At 52.0% G+C, this 22,571-nt stretch overlaps 2 protein-coding genes across 9 annotated transcripts in view; both read right to left on the bottom strand.

Annotated features, from left to right (window-relative positions):
* Positions 1 to 2,468, bottom strand: part of D2HGDH (D-2-hydroxyglutarate dehydrogenase) — a 39,792-nt gene extending 37,324 nt beyond the window's left edge. For 5 of the 8 annotated variants that reach the window (XM_023744228.1, XM_023744232.1, XM_023744236.1 and 2 more), the window contains exons 1-2: positions 2,370 to 2,468; positions 917 to 1,284 (exon numbers count right to left, since the gene is read on the bottom strand). In XM_023744228.1, the coding sequence (XP_023599996.1) occupies positions 917 to 1,274 (358 nt within the window). In that variant the 5' untranslated portion in view covers positions 1,275 to 1,284; positions 2,370 to 2,468. Of the gene's footprint in view, positions 1 to 916; positions 1,285 to 1,712; positions 1,732 to 1,988; positions 2,346 to 2,369 lie in introns of those variants that run through there. The other 3 variants (XM_014467276.2, XM_023744226.1, XM_023744249.1) reach the window with 3 other exon arrangements.
* Positions 2,469 to 7,022: 4,554 nt separating this feature from the next.
* On the bottom strand, positions 7,023 to 22,234 carry ING5 (inhibitor of growth family member 5). The gene is made up of 8 exons (XM_006083019.3): positions 22,152 to 22,234; positions 19,409 to 19,480; positions 17,965 to 18,131; positions 16,732 to 16,843; positions 16,474 to 16,567; positions 10,400 to 10,535; positions 10,097 to 10,158; positions 7,023 to 8,013 (listed from the first exon to the last, which is right to left on the bottom strand). Exons 1-8 carry the CDS (start codon positions 22,186 to 22,188, stop codon positions 7,971 to 7,973), a joined length of 723 nt encoding a protein of 240 aa, XP_006083081.1. The 5' UTR covers positions 22,189 to 22,234; the 3' UTR covers positions 7,023 to 7,970.
* Between the last annotated feature and the right edge of the window lie 337 nt (positions 22,235 to 22,571).

Genomic DNA, 22,571 nt, shown 5'->3' with positions numbered 1-22,571 from the left:
CAGCATCTTCGTGGACAGTGCCAAATATTTTTTTTTAAATATATATTTTTTATTGATTTTTCACAGAGAGGAAGGGATAGGGACAGAGAGCCAGAAACATTGATGAGAGAGAAACATCGACCAGCTGCCTCCTGCACGCCCCCTACCGGGGATGTGCCTGCAACCAAGGTACATGCCCCTGACCGGAATCGAACCCGGGACCCTCGAGGCTGCAGGCCGACGCTCTATCCACTGAGCCAAACCGGTTCTGGCAAGTGCCAAATATTTTGATTTGGATTTTGAGGGCTAATCTCAGAGACCACAAGATAATCTAACAAGTGCAGATGAAGGGAGACACCTCGAGAAGAAGAATAGAAGTGAAACTAAGAACAGTTGGCACTTACTATTCACCCTCCTGTCAGTGAACCGTGCTGACAGCTCGTGTGTCTGGCTTGGTGACTGTTGATTATTTCGGGGCCTTGCTGTCTCAAGGTAGTTCAACAGTCTTCCTTGCAAAACATACCTCCCCCCACCTTCCCCCACCAGACACCGAGGCCTCTGTGACTCCAAATGCCCAGTAAACACTGCTCTGTGAATAGCCTGGACTGGAGAACAGTTTGTTAACCCCCAATACTTGTGTGTATGTGTTCTGATGTGTTTGTAATTTGGATTAAAACTGCAAGTAATAAAAGCTAAATGGACAGCATAGTCACCTGTGTTGGTGTTGGAAACCTAGAGGGCCAAGTGGCCTCGATCAAGCACCCGATATTATCTGGGGGTCCGGACATCGAGTGACTTATAGGAAAGACTATACTCACAGCCAGAGTGCTCATGACAACCACCAATAAACTTCTATCAATTCTGTCCTCAGAGCATCTTAGAGTCACCTCTTAGCAGCTTTCTGCAGCCTAAGAAAGGTGTGGGGGTCCTTGCTCACCTCGCATGGTTCTCAGCCAGTCCACATTCGAAGCCTCCAGCTCCTCTGGGTCTGTGATGACCCTCCGGGGGATGATGCGCTCAAAGGTGGCCAGGTCTTCCTCAGACACTGTGGAGAAGGGCAGCCGCCGCACCGGGTAGCGCTCGCAGGTCAGCACCACCTCGGGTGCCTGGGAGGACGTGGAGGAGCTGCCTCTGCGAACGAGGGGGCTAACGCCCGCGACTCCATGAAGTCTGCCCCACGAGGGGCTTCTGGTTGCCCCTGCCCAGGTCCTCTGCTGCACGAAGGCTCCAGGAGTGCAGGCTGCCCGCCACGGGAAGAGCCACACAGGCCACCTGGGGGCCAGACGCCACACCATAGCTCTTGCCCTAAAAAGCAAGCGACGGGACCTGTAACCCTGGACTACTAGGAGCCGTGAAAAGGAAATGATTGCCCCAGCCGGTCTGGCTCAGTGAACAGAGCATCGGCCTGCGGACTGAAGGGTCCCGGGTTCGATTCTGGTCAAGGGCACATGCCCAGGTGAGGGCTCGATCCCAGTAGGGGGTGTGCAGGAGGCAGTCGATCAATGATTCTCTCTCATCATTGATGTTTCTCTCTCTCCTTCTCCCTTCCTCTCTGAAATCAATAAAAATATTTTTTTAAAGAAAGAAATTGCCCAGGGGAGGGCGTAAGTTGGGAAAGTGAGGACAGGACGCGGGCAGAGGCGGGCTGGAGGGGACAGGGGACAGGAGGCCAGCGGGCGGCTCTGCCCTTGCTCTTGCCCGGGTGTGGTCCCCTGCACCTCCTGAGGACTCACTGGGCCGTCTGTCCCTAGGCCGCTGACCTCTGTCTCCGTTCGGCCCTCTTCCTTCAGAACAAAACCAGGACTCAGGGCGTTCAAAGGAAGGGACTGATGGCACGAAACTGTACACTTAAAAATGGCTAACTGGCAAACTTTATGTTTTATGTATGTTACCACAAGTTTAAAAAGTGCAGTATCAAGAAGGGGGCTTCTCCGGCTGCCCACGTGGTGGAGCGGTTCGCACACAGACCCCGCACCAGTGAGAGGTGACAGGTGGAGACCGGCCCTCACCAGGCGCTCAGACAACCTGGACGGCACCTGGGGCAGCGCTCTCGCCCGCTGCGTGGCTCGGGGAAGTGAGCCGGCCGCCCGGTGCCCTGCGACCGCACCCGCGTGCCGCCCGCGAGGGGCGGACCAGCCGCACCGCCCCGGGCCCTCGCGCTCGGAGGGACGCGGAGCGAGCTCTGGCTCTTCCCGCGAGAACGGCCGGGCGCGCGCAGCCTGCGTGGTCACGTGGTGGCCGCAGCCCGCACGGGGTCGACCCCGCGGACGGGCGCCTGCGCTCCTTGTCGTCCTCGCCATCCGCGACCACGGTCGCCGCTCGGCTCCGCTCCGCCCCGCAGCCCGCAGTCCCTCCGCTCAGACCCCTGGCGGCCGCGCGCGCGCACTCACGTCCGCGTCCCCGTCCCGGCCGCGGCGGCCGTCGCCGTCCTCCAGCAACCAGAGCCAGTGGACGGAGCCGGCAGGACTGAGCCTGCGCACTGCCGCCCTCCCGGCCCCGCCCCGCTCTCTCAAGCCCCGCCTCCAAGCCCCGCCTCTCCCATAAGTCCCGCCCCCAGGGCGAGGGCGGCCCCTGGCGACCAGGCGCGCGGCGCTGTCCACAGCCCTCACTGCGGGGACCGCCAGCCTCGACCCGCGTCCCGCACCGCCCGGCTGGGTCTCGGCACACGCCCACCCCCTCCCCGAGGCCGACCCCCCCGCAGTCCGCCGGACGGGCCCCCCAGGGAAACTGCCCACTCCCCCCTCCTACTGCAGGCCTTCAGGGGACTCTCTCCAGGAGCCCCGAGCCCTGGCCCGCTCCGGCCAAAGGGCGGGCAGAACCCGAGCTGGTTCCCAAAGCTGCCCGCCTAGCAGCGGGAACATTTTCTCGGACAGAGGCCCTGGCCTGGGACTCGAGGGAGGGGACCGCAGAGGGGCGGGGGCGGGGCCGGGCTGCGAGAGGCCACAGCGGGACCGCAGCCTTCTCCAGCCCCTCTAGGTCCCACCTGGCCCTGCCGGCCGCCGCCCGCAGCTCTCCGTGGGGCCTGCTAGCTACACGCCGCCCACCGCAGCGCGGAGACGGGGCCGCAGCCTGGTGGACGTTCCTGTCATCCCAGCAATGGCCCTCACCCCAGAGGCACCCGTGCCAGTTCCCAGCCTCACCCCATGGCCTCAGGGGTGCCGCCCTCGCCCCAGACGTCTGAGTCCCAGATCCACGGGCACCCCCCGCCTAAGCTAATGCTCCACCAGCCTGGTAGCACCCACTCCCCGGGTGGCTGAATCCCGCCCAAGGGCACTTCCCCATCAGTTGTGAGGCCAGCCCTCCTCAGAGCAGAGTCCTAATCAGTCCCCTCCCTGATGCTTCCTCCCGTGGCCGCCCGGATTAGGGGTGGTAGCTGCTTCCTGCAGTCACTGTTCCCCGGGCCCTCCAGTACCCTGAATTAAACCGTCACAGTCACGCGTGGCTCCTGCTTTCCTGACAACACAGTCCTGGTGCGGAGTAGGGTTCTCTCCCACCCTCTGGCTCCCAGGGGTCCTACTGAGGCCTCTCCAGTTCCCTGTGTGGCCAGTGATGCCCACCGGAGGGATACTCTTCTACGTCCCAAGGATGAGGGTCTGTGGCCAGACGACAGACAGCAAGTGTTCATGTAATCCTGACTCCAGAGTTGCACTGATGGCTTTGCCAAGGATAGCCAGGTCCTTGCCAGACCACTGGCCGCATGCCTGGTGCCAAGAGTGTGCGGACGTGCTTTGGCAACAACGCTGCAGCTGGAGTCATCACCTATGTCTCCGTAAACTGTATTCCCACAGGTAAATCGGGGGTGTTGAGTACATCCCACTGCACCTTCCTGCCAGGAATGTGTTTGCCTCTGCACCACTGTCTTGGCAGGGAGAGGACAGGCCAACCCAGAAACTTCTACCTGGCCCTTCCTGCCTTAATGGCCCTTGCTTCCCAGGTCAGTTACTGTGGGCATCCCGCCAGCTGTCAGGTCTGTTTCAGTGACATGGGTGGGCCCTGGGGAGACAGCCACTCAGACAAACGTGACTTGCCACGACAGCCGTAGGCCCCACTCTGATTAGACCAGCATCTGGGACCTCTGGGGACTGGGGACAGTTCAGAACTAGTGAGGATGACCAGCCCCAGCCCCCAAGAGCTGGTGTTTTCTTTTCCCAGGGAGTCACCCAAAGAAATGGCTACAAGTGCCCTTGGAGTGCTCAGAGGCGGACAGCCTGTGGTGCACTCCAGGTCTGTGAATGATTTTCATCTGGAAAGTGAGGCTGTGCCTCTCCATCATGGTGACCACGTTGGGTTTCTGGACGTCAGCCATTAACTCTCAAGGAATGTCCTAAGAACTAGTTAGTCCTCAAAGGGATCTTGACACCCTGCAGGTCTTGATGGCAAACCAGTTCCAGACAAAGCACTTTTAAATCTCCATACAGCAACTCATGGCACTCTCATCCACACACTTCTTTCTTGTAAGCCTGGGAACCAACTTCTGACGCTACAACACAGCTGGGGCTCAGAGCTGGTCAGTAACCACGGTGAGGCCAGGGTCTTACTCAAGCCCATGGCCAGCAAACAACTCTCTCCAGTTCACCTCACATCTCCTTCAAAATTCAACATAGGATATACTCACCACCTCTGGACACAATGCTGAAGTTTTATCATTTCCCAAAATGATGCATTCTCTAATGTTTGTTCAAAAAAATACTTTATTTATTAAACAATATATCCATAATCTATAACATGATCAAAAAATACAGATATACATCTTTACATTATTTAATAAAAAGATTTACAATATTATATTTCCTTTACAAAGGGAACATAGGTAATAATTCCTTGAAAATAAAATGTAACATTCATGTTAAAGCTGCATCATCTTTTTGGATGAATGTGGTAAAAGTGAACACCACAAAACACATACGAAGGAAGAAACTTCATAGGACTGTCTCCTGAATGAGAACATTTCTTAGACTTCCCATCTTAAATGCCTCTCAGCACAGGTAATGACTACTAATCACTGTTCGCTAAAAATGGAGGAAAACCTTAACTCAAATGCCCATGTGAAGTGTCCGAATCCTGTGACGGGGCAGGCCTTGGCTGTGGCATGTGGACAGTTATTGCTTGAAGCAGCCCCTGCCAAGGGCTGCCAGGGACAGGGCAGGAGGCAAGTGCAGTGTGGCTCCACGGAACAGCACTGACACACAGCTGGCCGGTGTCCCCATGCATCCCACCACACACATGGCTGTACACCCAGCTTCCAGGGCCCTGGCTAATCCCAGTCTCACGTCCACCTGCCTGGGGCCCAGCCTGCACAGTGGGGATAGTCACTCAGGCCTCAGCCCAGCCAACAGCTCCATTAGCACAGCCAGGGATGCAGAACTCAGCTTAAAAAACTTTTTGTTAGTGTAGATGTGTCCTGTTGGAGAACAAGGTTTCTCAAATGGTAGGTGAAAACATAGCACTGAGAATAAGAAAAATGGTTCTGCTTCTCCTCTGAACAAGATACTTCTTCCCTTACGAGTAAACCCCAGCCATGGAGGCCGCACCCTCACCTGCTGGGCCCAGCCCAGGTCCTGCAACCTGAGGGATGGGGTTGGCTCCACAGCTGTCCTCAGGATCAGACATGGGACCTGGAGGCACAGACAGGGTTCCAGCCTGAATCACCCCCAGGACGAGGGCAGCCAAGCTGTGGGGAGTAAATCACTGTGGTGCTCCAGCCGTCCAGGGCCAGAGCCAGCCAGGTGGCCTGACATTCTTTCTCAACCAGAAAGCCACCCTTTTGTCTTTCTGACTCTGACAGTATTAATGGTCAGGCATGGCGTTCAGGCATTCTCCAAACATCCCAGGGGACCTTCCTATCATGCTCATGATTTCGATTTTTTTCAAAGCTGTCTGCATATTATTTTGGTGATATTACTGTAACTGGCAAAAGTAAACACTAAAAACAGATAAGCACAGAAACTTACAAAAAGCTGACACATGGGATGCTGCACAGTGACAAGCAGAATGACAACATCGAACTTTAAACAAAAGCTTAAGACAGAAGTTGGTCTCATTCTCAGGAAATGAGCATGGCCTCAGGAAACCAGCCAGCTGAAACTAGCCAGCCATTAACCTGCATCCACAAACACACTGTGTTCCAGTGGCAAGTGAGTGTGTTCAAAGATGAAGTGCAAATATTAAATTCGCTTCCAAAGAATCATCACAAACTTAATGTACTTACCTATCCTCTCCACAAAAACTGGTAAAAGAATGAAGAAAAAAAATTTCCACAACCGATTCCTCACAATCTTTAAACACCTGCAATGTAAAACTAAGTTGCTAAATACAAGCGGGCTTCGTGTTCCAACGCAGCCGAGTTACAGGCGCGCCCCCAACTTCTTCCTGAGCAGCAAGAAGACATCGGTTCTGAGACAGTGCATCAGGCCTGGAACCTAGCAGGGACAGGCTGTGGCAGCTGCTGACCCCTACCCTAACCACCAGCCCAAGACTGGAAGGGGCACACAAGCGTAATGGCCCGCCTGCAGTCATTTGGAAGCAAGTCCTGCTCCCTCAGGTAGCTCTAGAAAGGACAGCAGTCTGGACACGTTCCATGCAGGGTAAGACCCACTAAGGGCCACAGATTCCAGCTGGACCCCAGCTGCCCTCTGGTATCTGCTCCCAACTGCCACATATTAACTCATTTGCAGGGAGGGGCTGGTCTAGGACGCAGCTTCACCAGTTCCTCTGCCCTATGTCCTCTCCGTGGTGAAACACTGGAAGCTAGGAGAGGATGTGGTACAGGAGGCCATTGGAAGGAAGCAGGTGGACCACTCCAGAGGACACTCCCCACAAAGAGAACGAGATTCTTCTGAAGCTGGGCATTTCACACCTTGATTCTATCTCTTGGGTCTTTTTTTTCCTGGCAAAGGAACCCTGACTTGTCTGAATCACGCGGGGTGGGTCTTGGAGAGTCCAGGACGCTCCCAGAAGCCCCACTCTAGGTACCATCACAAGTGGATCTCAACATACCAAATGTATGCGATGTCCCCAACTAGTACCAAAGAGACGGTTCAAAATCAGTTTGGTGAATGCTGATTAAACAGAAAGTACACTCTAGTTTCCTAGCTTCATTCCAGAACTGCTATTGTGGCACAAGAAATTCACAAATCACATCACATAATTGTAGTCCTCTGGGAGACAAAGTGCTGACCCAGTGTGTAACAGAAACAGGTTCAAAATCGGCTCTTAGTAGACTGGATTCACTTCACAAACAGACTTCATGCGATTACAATAATTTCATCTTCACAGTAAAAACATCCGGAATTCCCAGAGAAATGGAACATCTGCCAGTCTGTTATGCTGTTTCTCATTGGTGCTGGTCGTGGTAACCTACGGCCCATCTGCCAATCCAGAGCCGTTTACTCCAGACAGTGAAACCTCAGGGAGTCCAGACTAAAAGGCAGTGCACAGCCAAGCAGAGCTCCTTCTGGGAGAGCGCAGCCCTTCCTGTGCAGCTGCCAGCTCCGAGCGCACGAGTCGGGAGGGCGCCTTCCGGCAACGCCCACCAGACTACACACCCGTGCACTCAGCGTGGCCAATGTGCATACAGTGGTGTGGGCTCTCGGGAAGCCCAGGAAACTGCAGACCACATAAGGCTCACACCTCTAGCTGCAAAGTGATGGCAGTATCTGTTCCCAGCTGGCACATCCCACCGCACCCAGCACACCGCACGCATACATCCACGGAGTCATTCGGGCTCGTGGGGCTGCTGTGCTCAGTGCTGGGTCTGTACAAAAAGTCATGAGAACAAAGTCACTGTGGCAAGTCCCCATAAGATCCCTCCTCTGTGCAAACAGGGCTCAGGTGGGTTCTTGTTGATTTTAGGAAATATCCAAAATTACAACTGGCCACTGAGTTATTAAATATCATTCAAAACAAGGTAGCTTTAAGATGAAGGTAAAATATTGCAACGTGAATAAAGGAGTGTATCAACTTGCTCTTCTGGCCCCGGTGTCAGCTCTTCCTTACTTCTTCTTCCTCCTCTCCTGGACACACCGAGGACAGAACCTGTGATGAGAGAGACAGTGTTAGCCCTTTGCAGATTTCTGCCAGCACTCGGGAGGCCCAGACCCTGCCTCTCGGTGAAACAGCACCAGAACCAGAAGAGAGACCCACAAACACAGTGCACAGCTCTCCCACCAGGAAAAATCTCCTAAGCAAGTCGCTCTATCTAGCCTGGCTGTTTTCAAATAGATACAAATCAATCAGCAAAACTGCTTTCAGACATGAGCATTCCTCTTCACCAAAACAGAGACAACACCTGCTGTCGAGCTGGTGGCCTAGTGTGGGTGCAGGATGACGTGCACGCCGACCAGGCAGGCCACAGGCTCCCAGCCCATTCTGCAGACTGTGGTCAGGTGACCCTGCGCAAGCAAGTTCCAGAGTCTCAAACACAGAGCACTTTCTCAGTCACTCCTAGACCATGGCAGCATTCAGGGACACAAGGGACAGTCCAAACTGCTGTCCACCTCAGCCCTCCTGAGCCCCCTATCAGAAGGCAGCTGATTACCGTGTAGCTGAGCTCAACCAGGCCAGGTCTACACTAGTGAATGGGCCCCGAGGAAGCCTCGGTCCTGCCCAACCCTACCCCTGCCCCTGGCCCCTGCCCGGCCCCTGACCCTACCCCTGCCCCTGGCCCCTGCCTGCCAACTGCCCATGCCCTGGCTGAGCCCTGAAGAAGCAGCGCCCAGCATCATGCTCACACACGGCACACACAGCACAACCACAGCTATCAGCTCACATCTCACCGACCAAGAAGCCTGCACACTCGGTGATCTCTAAAAAGACCACGAAGATGTACAGCCAGCGTGGCTCAGTGGTTGAGCATTGACTTATGAACCAGGAGGTCCTGGTTCGATTCCTGGTCAGGGCACAAGCCCAGGTTATGGGCTCAATCCCCAGTAGGGGGGCATGCAGGAGGCAGCCAATCAATGATTCTCTCTCATCATTGATGTTTCTATCTCTCTTTCTCCCTCTCCCTTCCTCTCTGAAATCAATAAAAATATATAAAAATAAAAAGGCCCCAAAGAAATCAGGAGGAGGACAGCCGGGTTGGGTCCCCAACATGCCTCAGGCTCTGCCTGTTCTCCCAGAGGCAAAACTGTTTTTCAAGGCCTGGTAGGAAACTTCCACCAGGAGCTCCACAAACAACTCAAATACAACATGTCCAGAATCAAACTCTAATCAAACCCCTCCTGCCTCATGTCCCTTCCATCAGCTCAGGAGCTCCCTGTCATCACAGGCCAAGCCTGCCCCATGGGTTGGCCTCCTCAAGCCCAAAGGGTCACCCTGATCAGCCGGGGCCCTGACCACAGTCCCATCACATTCCCATCACCCCTGCTAAAGGGCACTGTCAGGGCTGCTGCATCACATCTCAGACTTGCTGGTGCATCCCGGTGCCCAGGGAGCCCCTGCCGGGACAAGACCGCAAAGGCTGAGACACTGAGCACCGCACCCGGCCCTGCTGTCATCCACCGAGGACCCAGGATAAGGCAGACTGTCCTCAGGGCATCTAGTCCCCGTCTGCATACAGCAAATGTGTCACATACACAACCAGGGAGGGTGACATCTCCAGCACTGCAGCCTAGAACATGCCTGTCTTTAGCACAACTAAACAAAACCAGGTTTTTACTTAAATGGCATCATAGAGACAACTGAATACCAGGATGAAGAACAGGAGGGGCTCAGTCCAGAGCATGTAAGTCCCTGACCAGGCAGAGCGCCCACTGCCTGGTCCCATCCGTTTAATACTGTGTTCCTCATCTTCTCTGAAAGCTTCCCCAGCGGAAAAGAACCCCTCATTTCTCATTTTATTTAGGACTATCTCTACCTCACTCGAAAGAGTCAGAATGGCCATTACATAGAGCAACAGAAATGTAGGTGTTTTGCAAATATAATAGAAGATGCCCCAGGTGAGGTGGGCAGCAAATGACCCTTATCAACTTGGCCAGGGACACAGGACCAGTGTGTGACACAGCCAGATCCCCAAACCCACACCCAGAGCACCGGGGGCCAGAGCAGGGAAGGTTACTAGGCCCTGCCACCCCCACCTCATTCTCGGGAAGGAGACAGAGCAGTGCCCCATACTGACCATTTTCCTTTGGGCTTCGTGGTCAGGTCTACACAGGCAAAGTGAAACCACTCGATCGGACACTGCAAGGCAGCAGGGTAGAGGGGGAGAGCTGCAGTGAGCATGTAACTTGCTGTGTGCCAGACACAGAGAGCCTGCCACCTCCCCATCCCACCCCACCGTCTCCTCCCCCCTCCCCACCCCAGCCCACCTGGTACAAGACCCTGCCCATGGTCCCACAGGGGGATGCCGCAGCGTCCGGCTTCCCATCTCAAGGCCCCACATCTTGCGGCAGAACCCCACTGCAGCATGCCCAACACTCACATCTGGATTGTCACAGCCAATCATCTCCCCATAGGACACCTGGTGGCAGAGGCAGTAGGTGGGCTCGTTGGGGTCCACGGGCATGTCCAGCACATCAGAGGGATGCACAGACAGGATAGTGTCAGTGAACTCCGACCTGCATGGACACAACAGTGTTGAGCAGCAGTTAGATGGGACCACATTGCCCCTGTGATACCTGACTGGTAGTGGGGGCAAAGGTGCATTCACCTTCCGGCTTCGGGGTCCAGCCCACTTGGGCACATGAAGCCATCCTGCCTCAGTCCCTCCACCTGGATAGGACCTGCTCCCAGGACTCACCCCCACCCCGGGTCGACCCACCCAGGGCAGGCACCTAGCATCCTGCCTGGATCCCACCCAGACCGGTCCAGCAGTCTGAGCAGGCCTGCCCCCACCAGCTCTCTCTCCATCCCTCCCATGACAATGGCTTGTGAGTTCTCACTCACATCCCCACGTATCTTCTTCACCCCAAAACCCATGAAGCCCACCAGCTCCCCTTCACCCTCCAAGATCTACATCTCAGGAGTCCCCCTCTGCCCACCCATCAGCAGGGATGCTTCTGACCACAGCCACCCTCCCCACCCACCTGGGAGGCAGGCCTGTTGCCATCCCCCCTCAGGGTCTCTAACCCATGGCCCAGCCAGGATCCCACTGTGCCCACACCTCCCTCCAATCCCACAGCTCTGCAGCGGGTGGTGGGACAGATGTCCACCTGTTACAGGGAAGGGACTAGGGCAGTGGTCGGCAAACCACGGCTCGGCAAACCGCGACTCGCAAGCCACATGCGGCTCTTTGGCCCCTTGAGTGTGGCTCTTCCACAAAATACCGACTTCTGCGCATGAGCCACGAAGTTTCAATCGCACTGTACGTGCGCACCCACATGTGGTATTTTGTGGAAGAGCCACACTCAAGGGGCCAAAGAGCCGCATGTGGCTCGTGAGCCGCAGTTTGCCGACTAGGGTATTTACTCTTAATGTGTTTCAGTATTTTTTAAATAAAGCTGCAAGCTGCAGGTTACACAGACAGTATATTCCCATCAGTACAGAGACCTGCCCCCAGAGAGAGAACACGCATGTTCACTGAACACACACGTGCTATGTACACTAATTCACAGGGCAACAGGGCAGAGGGGAAGCTGAGCAAGTGGCAGGCCAGGACAACTGACATCATGACGTGGTGACATGAGAAGTCTGCTTCCCAAAGGGAACCCCCCTTACCTGTTCCGGTCTAGGAAGGCTTTGTGCCTTTGTGGTCACATACCAAGCTCCATAATGCCCCCAGCGTGCCACATGATGCCCCATATGTGCTGCCCACCCCCCCGCAAGAGTGCCACCCATGCAGGCCCCAGGCACATCTGAGTCTCCTCCCTCTGCTCTGTCTCTGGGAATAGACAGGTTTTTTTCTTTAGATCTGAAAATCATAAATGTCACCAGAACCTGCCCCATCCATGTGCTTTAACACTGCTTCAGGCAACAGTCACAGCAGTCCTCAGGCTACGACACTGGCTCCTTGCTACACTGAAACCTAGGTTTGTCACCACGGCCCATGACACTGTCTCCCCCACCTGCTGGCTGTCCTGTCTCCCAGGTGCTCACCCTGAATAACCACACGTACTCGGCACACTCTCTCTCTGTGGCACTCTCCACACTTCTGCAGACTATGTTTCAGCTGCCCCCTGACCCTCGCCTGTCACTCTGTGTTCAAGGGCACCGGCCAGATGTGGGTGGCAGCAAGAGAAGCTGGAGGGACTTAGGGCACCACCTGGCAAAGTCACCACCTCGCCAGCAATCAGACCTGGGGATTGGTCCTGAGCCACTCCTCTCCAGTCTCACCAGAGGGGGCTCCAGGGTGGTGGGTGCTCATACTACCCCTGGAGAGAAGCACATATGAAGTTGCCAAACCTGTCCCTCGAGCAGACCAGGCAACCCCACTGCCTGAGGTGCTCGCTCTGGCCTGACGACACCAGAACTGTCCTCCAAGCTAATTCCCGTGGATATAGGGGACATCCCTCCTCAGGTAGTGACAGGGGCCCCTCCCAAACACTGCAAGTAGCCCTCCAGCAGGGGTGGCTACTCATACAAGCTTTGGAATTGGGGGCTACAGGAGGAACTGTCCCCGGTCCACACACAGCTCCTGCCTTGCCAGAAGACAGCACGGCCAGGCAAGGAAACAGCCTAGCCAGTATGGCTCAGTGGTTGAGCACTGACCCATGAACCAAGAGGTCCCAGTCAGGGCACATGCCCGAGATGTGGGCTCAATCCCCACTAGGGGGCATCCAGTCGCTGTTTCTCTTTCATCGATGTTTCTATTTCTCTCTCCCTCTTCTTTCCTCTCTCTAAAAAGCAATAAAAACATTTAAAAAATAACTAATAGCCCAGCCAGCATGGCTCAGTGGTTGAGCATCAACCTATGAACCCAGAGGTCACGGTTTAATTCCATCAGGGCACATGCCCAGGTTGCAGGCTTGATACCCAGTGTGGGGTGTGCAGGAGATAGCCAATCAATGGTTCCCTCTCATCATTGATGTTTCTATCTCTCTCTCCCTCTCCCCTCCTCTCTGAAATCAATAAAGATATTTTTTTAAATAATTAAATGTAAATAAAAAAGAAACAAATGGAACTTCCTGAGAAGAAAGTATATTAAATGAATGATTCACTAAAGGAGACTAAAATTCAATTAGATACCAAGGGAAAAGAACTTGAAGACAAAAAAATAGAAATTGTCTAAACTGAGCACAGAAAGAAAAACACAGGTAAGAAAATAAGCAGAGCCTCCGTAATCTGTGGGAAAATGTCAAGCTAAATAATATACATGTAATTGGAGTCCCCTAAAAAGGACACTTATGGCGTACAATGGATTAAAATCTATTTAAGATAATCAATGGTTTGACCTGAAATAATAACTGATATATTATGAGGCTTGTCACATGTAGAAGTAAAAATTCTGACAATAACACCAAGAACAGGAGCAGGAAGGAAGAATATGTGTGTAGGTTCTTATATTAAACATCTGTTAAAAACAAACAAACATCTGAACAATCTAAATATTGCACGAAAAGGCGGAGATTATCAGATTAGATGAAAAAGCAAGATGCAACTACTTGCTGCCTTCAAGAAACCCACTCTAAATACAAAAACATACACATGTTGGAAGTAAAAGGATGAAAAAGGAAACATACACCATCAAAAACTCACCATCAGACAGTGGGAGGGGCTGTAGTAATATTAGACAGAGCAGACTTCCAAAAAAAGAACATTACAAGGAATAAAGAAATAAATTTCATAATGATAAAGAAGTCAATTACTTTTTTAAAAAAAACTAAATGCTCATGTAGAACCAAATAACAGAGCTTCAAAATACATGAAGCAAAAACTGACAGACCAGAAAGGAGAAACAGATAAATCCATAATTAGAGTTGGAGATTTAAACAATCCTCTCTCAATAGTTCATAAACTAAACAGAACACCAGTAAGAATACAAAAAACTGAACAACACTATTAACCTAGCCATTGAATTCACATTTATAGAACACTCCACCCAACGACAGTAAAATACATATTCTTTTCAAGTGGATATGGAACGTTCAGCAAGACAGACCATAACCCATAACACAAGTCTTAATCAACTGTAGAAGACTTCAATTATAGAATGTTCTCTGATCATAACAAAAATAGAAATTGAAATCAGAAAGTTATATGGAAAACCCCAAATTACTTGGAAACTTAGAAATCTACTCATACATAAGCTATGGGTCAAAGAAAAACTACCAAGGAAAATTTTAAATATTTTTAATGGAATTAAAAAATACATATATCAAAATTTGTGAGATGTAGCTAAAACCGAAATTAGAAGAAAACTTACAGCTTTAAATACTTGTTAGAAAAGGAATATATAAAAATCAAAGATCTAAGCTACTTCTATCTTAAAAAGCTAGAAAAAGAAAAGGAAAGCCATGGCCGATTTGGCTCAGTGGATCGATTGTTGGCCTGTGGACCAAAGGCCAACAATTGTTGGCCTGGTCAGGGGCACATGCCTGGGTTGCAGGCTCAGTCCAACGTGCAGGAGGCAGTCAATCAATGGTTCCCTCTCATCACTGATGTTTCTCTCTCTCTCTCTTCCTCTCCCTTCCTCTCTGAAATCAATAAAAATATATATTTTTTTAAAAAAGCAAAGTAAATTTAAGTAGCTTAGTAGGAAGGAAATAATAAGAGCAGAAATAAATGCAATAGAAAACAGAGGGGTGCCATGGCCAGTGTTGCTCAGCGGTTTGAGTATCAGCCCGCACACTGATGGGTCTCGGGTTAGATTCCTGGTTTAATCCCCAGCCCCAAAGTCAGGGAGCATGCAGGAGGCAACCAATCGATGTGTCACTCTCACATCAATGTTTCTCTCTCTCTCTCCTTCTCTCCCTCCCTCCCTTCTACTCTCTCTAAGTACAAAAGAAAACAGTGCCGAAACCGGTTTGGCTCAGTGGATAGAGCGTCGGCCTGCGAACTGAAAGGTCCCAGGTTCGATTCCGGTCAAGGGCATGTACCTGGGTTGCATGTACCTGGGTTGCAGGCACATCCCAGGTAGGAGATGTGCAGGAGGCAGCTGATCGATGTCTCTCTCATCGATGTTTCTAACTCTCTATCTCTCTCCCTTCCTCTCTGTAAAAAATCAATAAAATATATTTTAAAAAAAAGAAAACAGGAGGGGGGGTAGGGATCAATGAAACCAAAAGCTAGTTCTCAATCAAGACAAAATGAGAGAAGACATAAATTACCACTGTCAGGTCTGAAAGAGCAGTCATCTACACAAATCCTACAACATCGGAAGAATCACATAATATTATAAACAACCTGATGTCAGTAAGTCTGACAACTTACAAGAAACAACAAATCTTTGTAGACACATTACCAAAACTGACTCAAAAAGATACAGAAAGCCCCAATAAGTCTCATAATTTAAAAAAAAATCAAACTATATACTTAAAATGAGAACATCTTACTGTATGTAAATTATCTATAATAATAAAAGCGTAATGTGCAAACCAACTGAACGGCCGAACAGCACGACCTTCAGGACGAAGCCAGGGCTGTAGCCGCGGGATCAAGGCAACCACCGCGGCTGCGAAGGCCTAATCTCGTGTATCGGGCCTCTAGCTCCTTAATAAAGTCCATCTCAAAGTTTAATGTCCAGGAGTGTACTCGTGGGGGAAAAAACGACAAAGAACAAGTAGGGCACATACTATATATATGTGGGTCATGTTGGTTTGGGGCAGAGTGAGGAGGTTATGGTCCCGACAGGCATGTCCAAGGACACGCCTCTCACAGCAACTCATTACACTACATTTGCTCTGTGTCGTGTTCTGCATCCCTGTAGTGCTTTACAATACAAAGGCTGACATCTGGGTGTTTTTTAAAAGATGAAAGTTTAAACACCAGGTTTAATAACCAAAAATTTTCCTTTATCTTTCAAGATCTAACTCTTCAGACCTCTCCCCATAACTGTCAGAATCATCTCCACAGAAGCCAGCTGGCATGTTACCAGATTCTCTTTAGTCCAAATACTTCTGAGAAGCAACACTACAGTACAGGGAGGGCGTCAGGTGGGAGGCTTTCAATGAAACATCTTCAAGGTCAAGTTAAATGACACATGTGTTTAATAAATGCAATCACAATAATGAATATATACAAAATATATTTATATATGAAATGATCAACTGATACATAGGCAGCTACTAAACAGTGGCTTAGCCCGAACTGTGAATACACACTGTTACGTAACTCGAGAGGCAGGCATACACTCAGAGAAGGGGCTGTGGAACCAGCCTGATGCTCTTGCACATGGGCCACCAGGCAGGGGCAGGTGCACTCCCTGGGAATCACTGCCTACCACGCTGCTCACCTTGGCTGCTTAAGGGACTGACAGACTGACACACAAAAAGTCCACAGAACTATAGCCATGCTGGGCATGGTAAGCACTTCCTCAAGGGTGGCTGTCACTGGTATTTAGATCTAGCAAATACTACTGGTGTTCTTTGGGGAAAAATAGAAAAGAAAAAGGCCTCTCACCCTCCTTTATGCTTCTTTTTCTTCGGAGTGTCTTCTTCTGAGGTCCTTCTGCCTCGCCCCCGGGAACTTCTCTTTTCTTTCTGGCTTCGACCTTCTGAAAGACAATGAAGACTCAATTACTGTCACAGAATTCATTAAAGCAGGACAAGGTTTACCCAAATATGCTATTTACTGACAGGTTCCTAACATATTTATCAGACAATTCTTCACAACTCCATAGTTAAAAGTAACAGAATAAAGAAAAATGGATAGACTTGCTTTTTAACCCTCGTCCTCCAGAGCTCTCAAAGTCGCTACCCTCCAGCTTGTCTTTCAGGTCTGCTTCAAAGCGTGCCAGGTCTGCATCGAGCCTCCGAATGTGTTTATCCACCTGCACAGAAGATCAAGTCACATTTAACATGAAAGCAAATAGCCCAGAGTCACAGCCCAGCACCAGCCAACCACTCCGCACTATCTAAGCCTCTACCGGAGCCTTCCATTAACAAAGTCTGCTAAGGTGAGGCCCCCATGTCAAAGTGTAGAAGAGGGTCCTTTTTGACACCTCAACCAAATAAATCCTGCTCAGGAAATACCATGAGTCATCAATATGAGACAGAGAGCTGTGAAACACAATGGACTAGGGGTGAGGATGTCTGAGATCGAGTCCTAACTTAAAAACCTGAAGAACATTAGGTCCTTAAACAGAGTAACAACAACAAAGGAAAACAAAATTCCTCCAGTGCTTTGGCTATGGATGAGCTGGAAGGAAGGGAGAGAAGGCACTGCAATCAGGGCAGCGAGATGAGCCGAGCCTGTTCCACCCTGAAGTCACAACCACCAGGGAAGAGTGACAGTACCTTCCTCGTGTGGAAATGAATTACAATCTTAAGTTCATTTTGCATCATAGTAAAAATCTGACTCAATGACAACTGATCAAAGCTAACATTTCAGAAAGCAGGCCGCGTACTCCAAAGATGCAGCACTTGGGGCATCAAAATCCCAAATACAAGCATTAAGGTCTCCTTCTGGAGTATTCTTTCTCAAACACAAGTTACTTCAGGTTTTTAAGAAATCACTGTTGCTTGACTGGGGAGGTGGGGAAGGGCATTCGTCAGGTGACGGCCTGCAGGGATGACAGAGATCTGCCACACGACATGTGCCTCAGGAACAAGGACTCCAGGTACCACGTGAGCTCTTAGTGAAGCTTACTTGAGAGGAAACAGGACACAAATTCTAGGACTTTTCCTAAAGATGACCAAAACATTGATTAAAAAATCTATATATAACAATGGACTATTTCCCCAGCTAAATAAATAAGCAAAAGAGCAGAGAAAACAAGACACAGTCATGGTCTGGGATGAATGACACCCCCTATTTGTACTCCTCTGGAAGCATCACTCTGCCAGAGCCTGAACTGTCCCCAGCCCCCAGCTGTCCCTGGCCTTGGGGTCCTGAGCAGCTCATCCCCACCCCCCTAACCCCCATTCCCCATTCCACCCCCCGGCCTCTCACCATCTCGTAGGTTTGCATGGCCAGCTGCACCTTGTCGTCGCTATACTCCTTGCACTTGCTGTAGGCGCTCTGGATCTTCTGCAGATGTTCTACCCGCTGCTCTGGGGACAGAGTCTTCACTGTGGAGATGTACTCTGCAGCCAGGATGTCAATCTCCGCTTTCTTATCTGATAGAGAAATGGCTGAAAGCTAGTCCCTACTTGAGATGCCAGAACAGGCTCACCAGACGGGCAACAAATGAAGCCTGACAACACCAAGTGTCGGCAAGTGACTGACAAGCACCCCGAAGCACTGTAGGTGGGGACACGGGGGCACAGCACTCCACAGGCAACGTGTCTAAGGCAGTGTGCCTACAGACAGTGTGGCATCTCGGAGCTGAGCAGAGGCTCCGGCCAGGGCAAGGTGCCCAGGACAGTTCTGCATACGACTGCTGTTCCAGGAGCATGCATCATGCCTGTTCTGACTCATAAAAGTCCCTATCTGAACAATGAAGTGTGTGCTCACCTTACCTAAGACCTGGCATACTACTCTTAGGTACCCACCCTAAAAATTTAGATGCCAGAATACACATGGGAAAACATCCCTAACTTCAGGAAACAAGAAACCACCCAAATGTCGAGTCCTCACTCAAACAAATAGCTGTGCTCCAGCAACAAAAAGAACCAGCTGCTGCTACACAGACCACCACCGATTAATCCACAGAAGGTGACCATGAGCGAGAAAAGGGACAAAGGACACGCTGTGTGGCTCATAAACATCCAGGTGGGACAGACATAACTCTTAACTCCGGTTTAGAGGTGGGAAAACACCTGTTACAGGTGGGACTCAGGGTGGTGGCCCCAGAGAGGGGTCGCACAGGTCCCCAGTAGCCAAGAGCTCCACCTTACCTGGGGACAGTTTCACCGGGTGACACATTGTAAATGTCTATGGTTATTTCTGAATGCAAATCTGTATTTCATAATAAAAGAAGTCTCTGTATTTGCTAGTCAGGATGCTGTATCTTAGTGAAAAACCACAATAAAATGTATTTTTTTAAAAAAAGAAAGAAAAGGTAACAGATATTTTGACGGTATGGAAAGGATGATCCTTACAGATCTGATTTGAAGAGGTGTAAGAATCCAAGGAACTAAGTTTGGTTTAAAGGATCAGCAACTCTCTCTAGACACCATCCGAAGACAAAGCCTAGGGCAGTGGTTGGCAAACTGCGGCTCGCGAGCCACATGCGGCTCTTTGGCCCCTTGAGTGTGGCCACAAAGTTTCAATCGCACTGTACGTGCGCGCCCGCACGTGGTATTTTGTGGAAGAGCCACACTCAAGGGGCCGCAGTTTGCCGACCACTGGCTAGGGCTAGGCCACATAGCCCCACTGCATAGGCTGGTCACCCAGTGCCACCCCAGGATCCTGGTGCCTCCTCTCCCCAGATGTACTGAAGGCCTGAGCCCACCTTCTGTCCTCTGGTCCAGCTCACGCATCAGCTGGAAGTTCCTCTGAAGTTCACAAGGAAGGTTCTCGATACCTGAAACACAAGGACATGGACTTCTCAGGAGAGGCACACAAATCTACCTGCTGGGCTTTAACCCTGAAGTTGACAGATAATAAGCCCACTTTGTCTTCTCTTTCTGCTAGGGTTTGAAGAGGACAAGGATTAAGATATCCTCTTTTAGAGGCGCGTGAGTACCAAACACTGATATGAGGCTGACACTTCCGAAGTTGCCAAATGCAGGTGAACTTAGAAACAAGTTGCGAGCAGAGGCAGAAAAGATGGCCTCTTGACTCCCACCCCAGACCCTCCAGTCTAGATTACCCCACCACAGCCACCCAGTCCAACCCTGGGGTCCTCTTTGATCTTTCCCCACCTTACTCTGAAATCTGCACTGGGTAGTGCAAACCAGTACTGCTGGTAGAACTTTATCCAAGGATGAAAGCATTCTCTAAGCTGTCCAAAAATGTGGGCACTGGCCACACTGGGCTACGGAGAATGTGAAATGGGCGAGTACCCCATGAGGGACTGAACTAATTTCACTCGTTTATTCACTTAAGGTTAAACAGGCCATGCTGAACCTCACAGGTGGAGGATTCCACACAACGCTGCTAACCTGTTAGTGCTGCCATCCTTATAGGTCGGGCAAACATGCCCATACACCTGCACAGCCACAAGAGGCCCTGACTGGACTCCTCTGTCCAGTCTTGGCCACCCTCCACTCTCCCCATGTGCCAGTGATCATTTCAAGAGCTCAATCTAATCTTTAGAAGCTGCTGCTTAAAGCCCAGTGCTCCTCAGCTCCCCCAGAGAGCCATGAAAACTCCCCACACAGCCTTCTCAGACCTCCCTGCTCTGTCCTACTAACCAGGATTCTGCAGGACAGGCCACTCCCTGCTCTCGAGACTTATGGGCTCCTTCATGGCCTTTAATTTTCTATAAACTTTAAAAATAATCTGTCTGCCCATTTGATAGTAAGTTCCAGGAAAATGGGGATCATGTCTGCTTTCCTGGAACAAAGGACATGCTCAAGAAGCAAGTAGGTCGCCCTAACCAGTTTGGCTCAGTGGATAGAGAATTGGCCTGCGGACAGAAAGGTCCCAGGTTCGATTCTGGTCAAGGGCATGTACCTTGGTTGTGGGCATATCCCCAGTAGGGAGTGTGCAGGAGTCAGCTGATCCATGTTTCTCTCTCACTGATGTTTCTAACTCTCTATCCCTCCCCCTTCCTCTCTGTAAAAAAATCAATAAAATATATATTTTAAAAATTTAAAAAAAGAAGCAGGTGCCCTAGCCAGTTTGGATCAGTGGGTAGAGTGTCTGCCTGCGGACTGAAGGGTCCCAGGTTCAATTCCAGTCAAGGGCACATACCTTGGTTGCAGGCTCAATCCCTAGCCCTGGTTGGGGCACCTGCAGGAGGCAACCAATCAATGTGTCTCTCACATCGATGTTTCTCTGTCTCTGTCTCTCTCCCTCTCCCTTCCACTCTCTCTAAAAATCAATGAAAAAAAGTATCCTTGGGTGAGGATTAACAAAACAAAGAAAGAAGCAAGCAGGTGCCTCCTTTCCCAGCCTTCATGTTCAGGCTCCTCAGACCCTCCCATAGGGGCCACTGGGCAGGTGGTGGGACAGAAAGGGCAAGCCCCAGTGCTCCCAAGCAGGCACCTGAGTGCAGACCTCTCTAGTGACAATGAAGGAAGGCTCCCCTCCAGTGCTCTCCCACCTGACCTGTGCTCAGGATGGGCCAGGAGAGCAGAACAAATGACCAGGATTGGGTAACCCCTCCTTGGGGAGAGCTGATCCCCACTGTCTCCTTCAGAGCAGGGGCTCACTCCTACTCAGCAGTCCCAGGTGGGGCGCCCAGACCCGAGTGACCATGAATATCCCCAGTGCAGCACGGTGTCCCATGCCCCTGCCAGAGCCAGACACTCCCAGTATGTATGTGACCTTGACCAGCTACTCGGCCTCCGTGAAATGCGGGAATAACCATCTGGTCAGGAGTGGTCAGGAGGGTCCACCCTGAGCTACAGGTAGACAGGATGCCTGCTGGAGGAGCCTCATGGACGTCAGCCCGGAACACATAATCAGTCCCGGAAGTACCCCTGGGAAAAGGCAGGCATCCCGGGAGACCCTCCAGGCCAGCATCGCCTCCCCATCTTCCAGATGCACAAGCTGAGGCTCGGTGCCCGGAAGCGACTCCGTGGACCCCAAGCCCGGAGCCCCCCAGGCACGGCTCAGCATTCAAGGGGGTTGGGGCTCACCACCATCTTGGGCCTGAGTGGTGGGCGGCAGGCCCTAATCAAGTAAGCGCAAGGCCTGAGACCAAGACAACACCGTGGAAGGCGGGGCCTACTCGGGGAGGCTGGGACTTGGCTGGGCGTGGCTTATATGGGGCGTGGCCTGTCGATGAGGGCGTGGCCTATCAGGAGAGCGGGCCCAGCCGAGGGGTGGAACCGCACACTGGCCCCGCCCCGCCGTGACGCACCTAGAATTGGCGCGGCAGTGTCGGTGGACCCGGCGCCGCACCCCCCGCGCGCTTCCCACCCTTGTACCCGCCCGTTCCGCGTCCGCCTCCGCCGCCGCTGGGCCGTCCCCCAGACCCCACGAGCCTGGGATCCGCACGCAGGTGTTAGCGTGCGGGGGAAAATGGCGGAGAGGGCCCTGCACGGGCGACGGCCCGGGGGACACGGGTGGGGGAGGGCGCTTACTGTCCAGGTAGTGCTCCAAGTACATGGCAGTCGCCATCTTCGTCCGCGGCCGCGCTCTGGCTCTGCGCAGGCGGGCGGAGCCGCGAGAAGTAGAGGGCGGGGCCGGCGCGTTCACTATTAATGAGCTGCGCGTGAGGATTGGTCAGCAGGCGGGGCGGCCGCCGGCGGGATCCGCCCCCTGGCTTCCGGCCGGCGGGGTGCGTGCACCACCTCGGGGGAAGCGAGGTCGGGGGCCGAGGGCGTTCCCTATAGGAGCGTTGAGGGAGGGGAGGATCCTAATCCCCTGGTCGCCCTTTTGGCGGGGTCAGGTCTGGCGGAAGCCTGGGAGGAGTGAAGAACCTGGTGCAGCGGACGAGAGGGTCCCCCGGAGGGCACCGGATGCGCGCAGGAAAACTGGGGGTCACGGGGTCAGCACGTGTC

Source organism: Myotis lucifugus, unplaced genomic scaffold (assembly GCF_000147115.1).
Source record: "Myotis lucifugus unplaced genomic scaffold, Myoluc2.0 scaffold_5, whole genome shotgun sequence".
Classification (NCBI taxonomy): Eukaryota; Metazoa; Chordata; class Mammalia; order Chiroptera; family Vespertilionidae; genus Myotis; species Myotis lucifugus.
This window is presented reverse-complemented; position numbering and strand designations above follow the sequence as displayed.

What these genes read in the sequence shown, in the direction of transcription:
- ING5 (XM_006083019.3), bottom strand. Translation starts at nt 22,188, where the DNA reads ATGGCGACTGCCATGTACTTGGAGCACTACCTGGACA. An exon ending in CTTGGAGCACTACCTGGACA is followed by an intron (nt 19,481 to 22,151) that starts GTAAGCGCCCTC and finishes CTTGTGTTTCAG; the next exon opens with GTATCGAGAACCTTCCTTGT. An exon ending in TTGGCTGTGACAATCCAGAT is followed by an intron (nt 10,159 to 10,399) that starts GTGAGTGTTGGG and finishes GCTGCCTTGCAG; the next exon opens with TGTCCGATCGAGTGGTTTCA.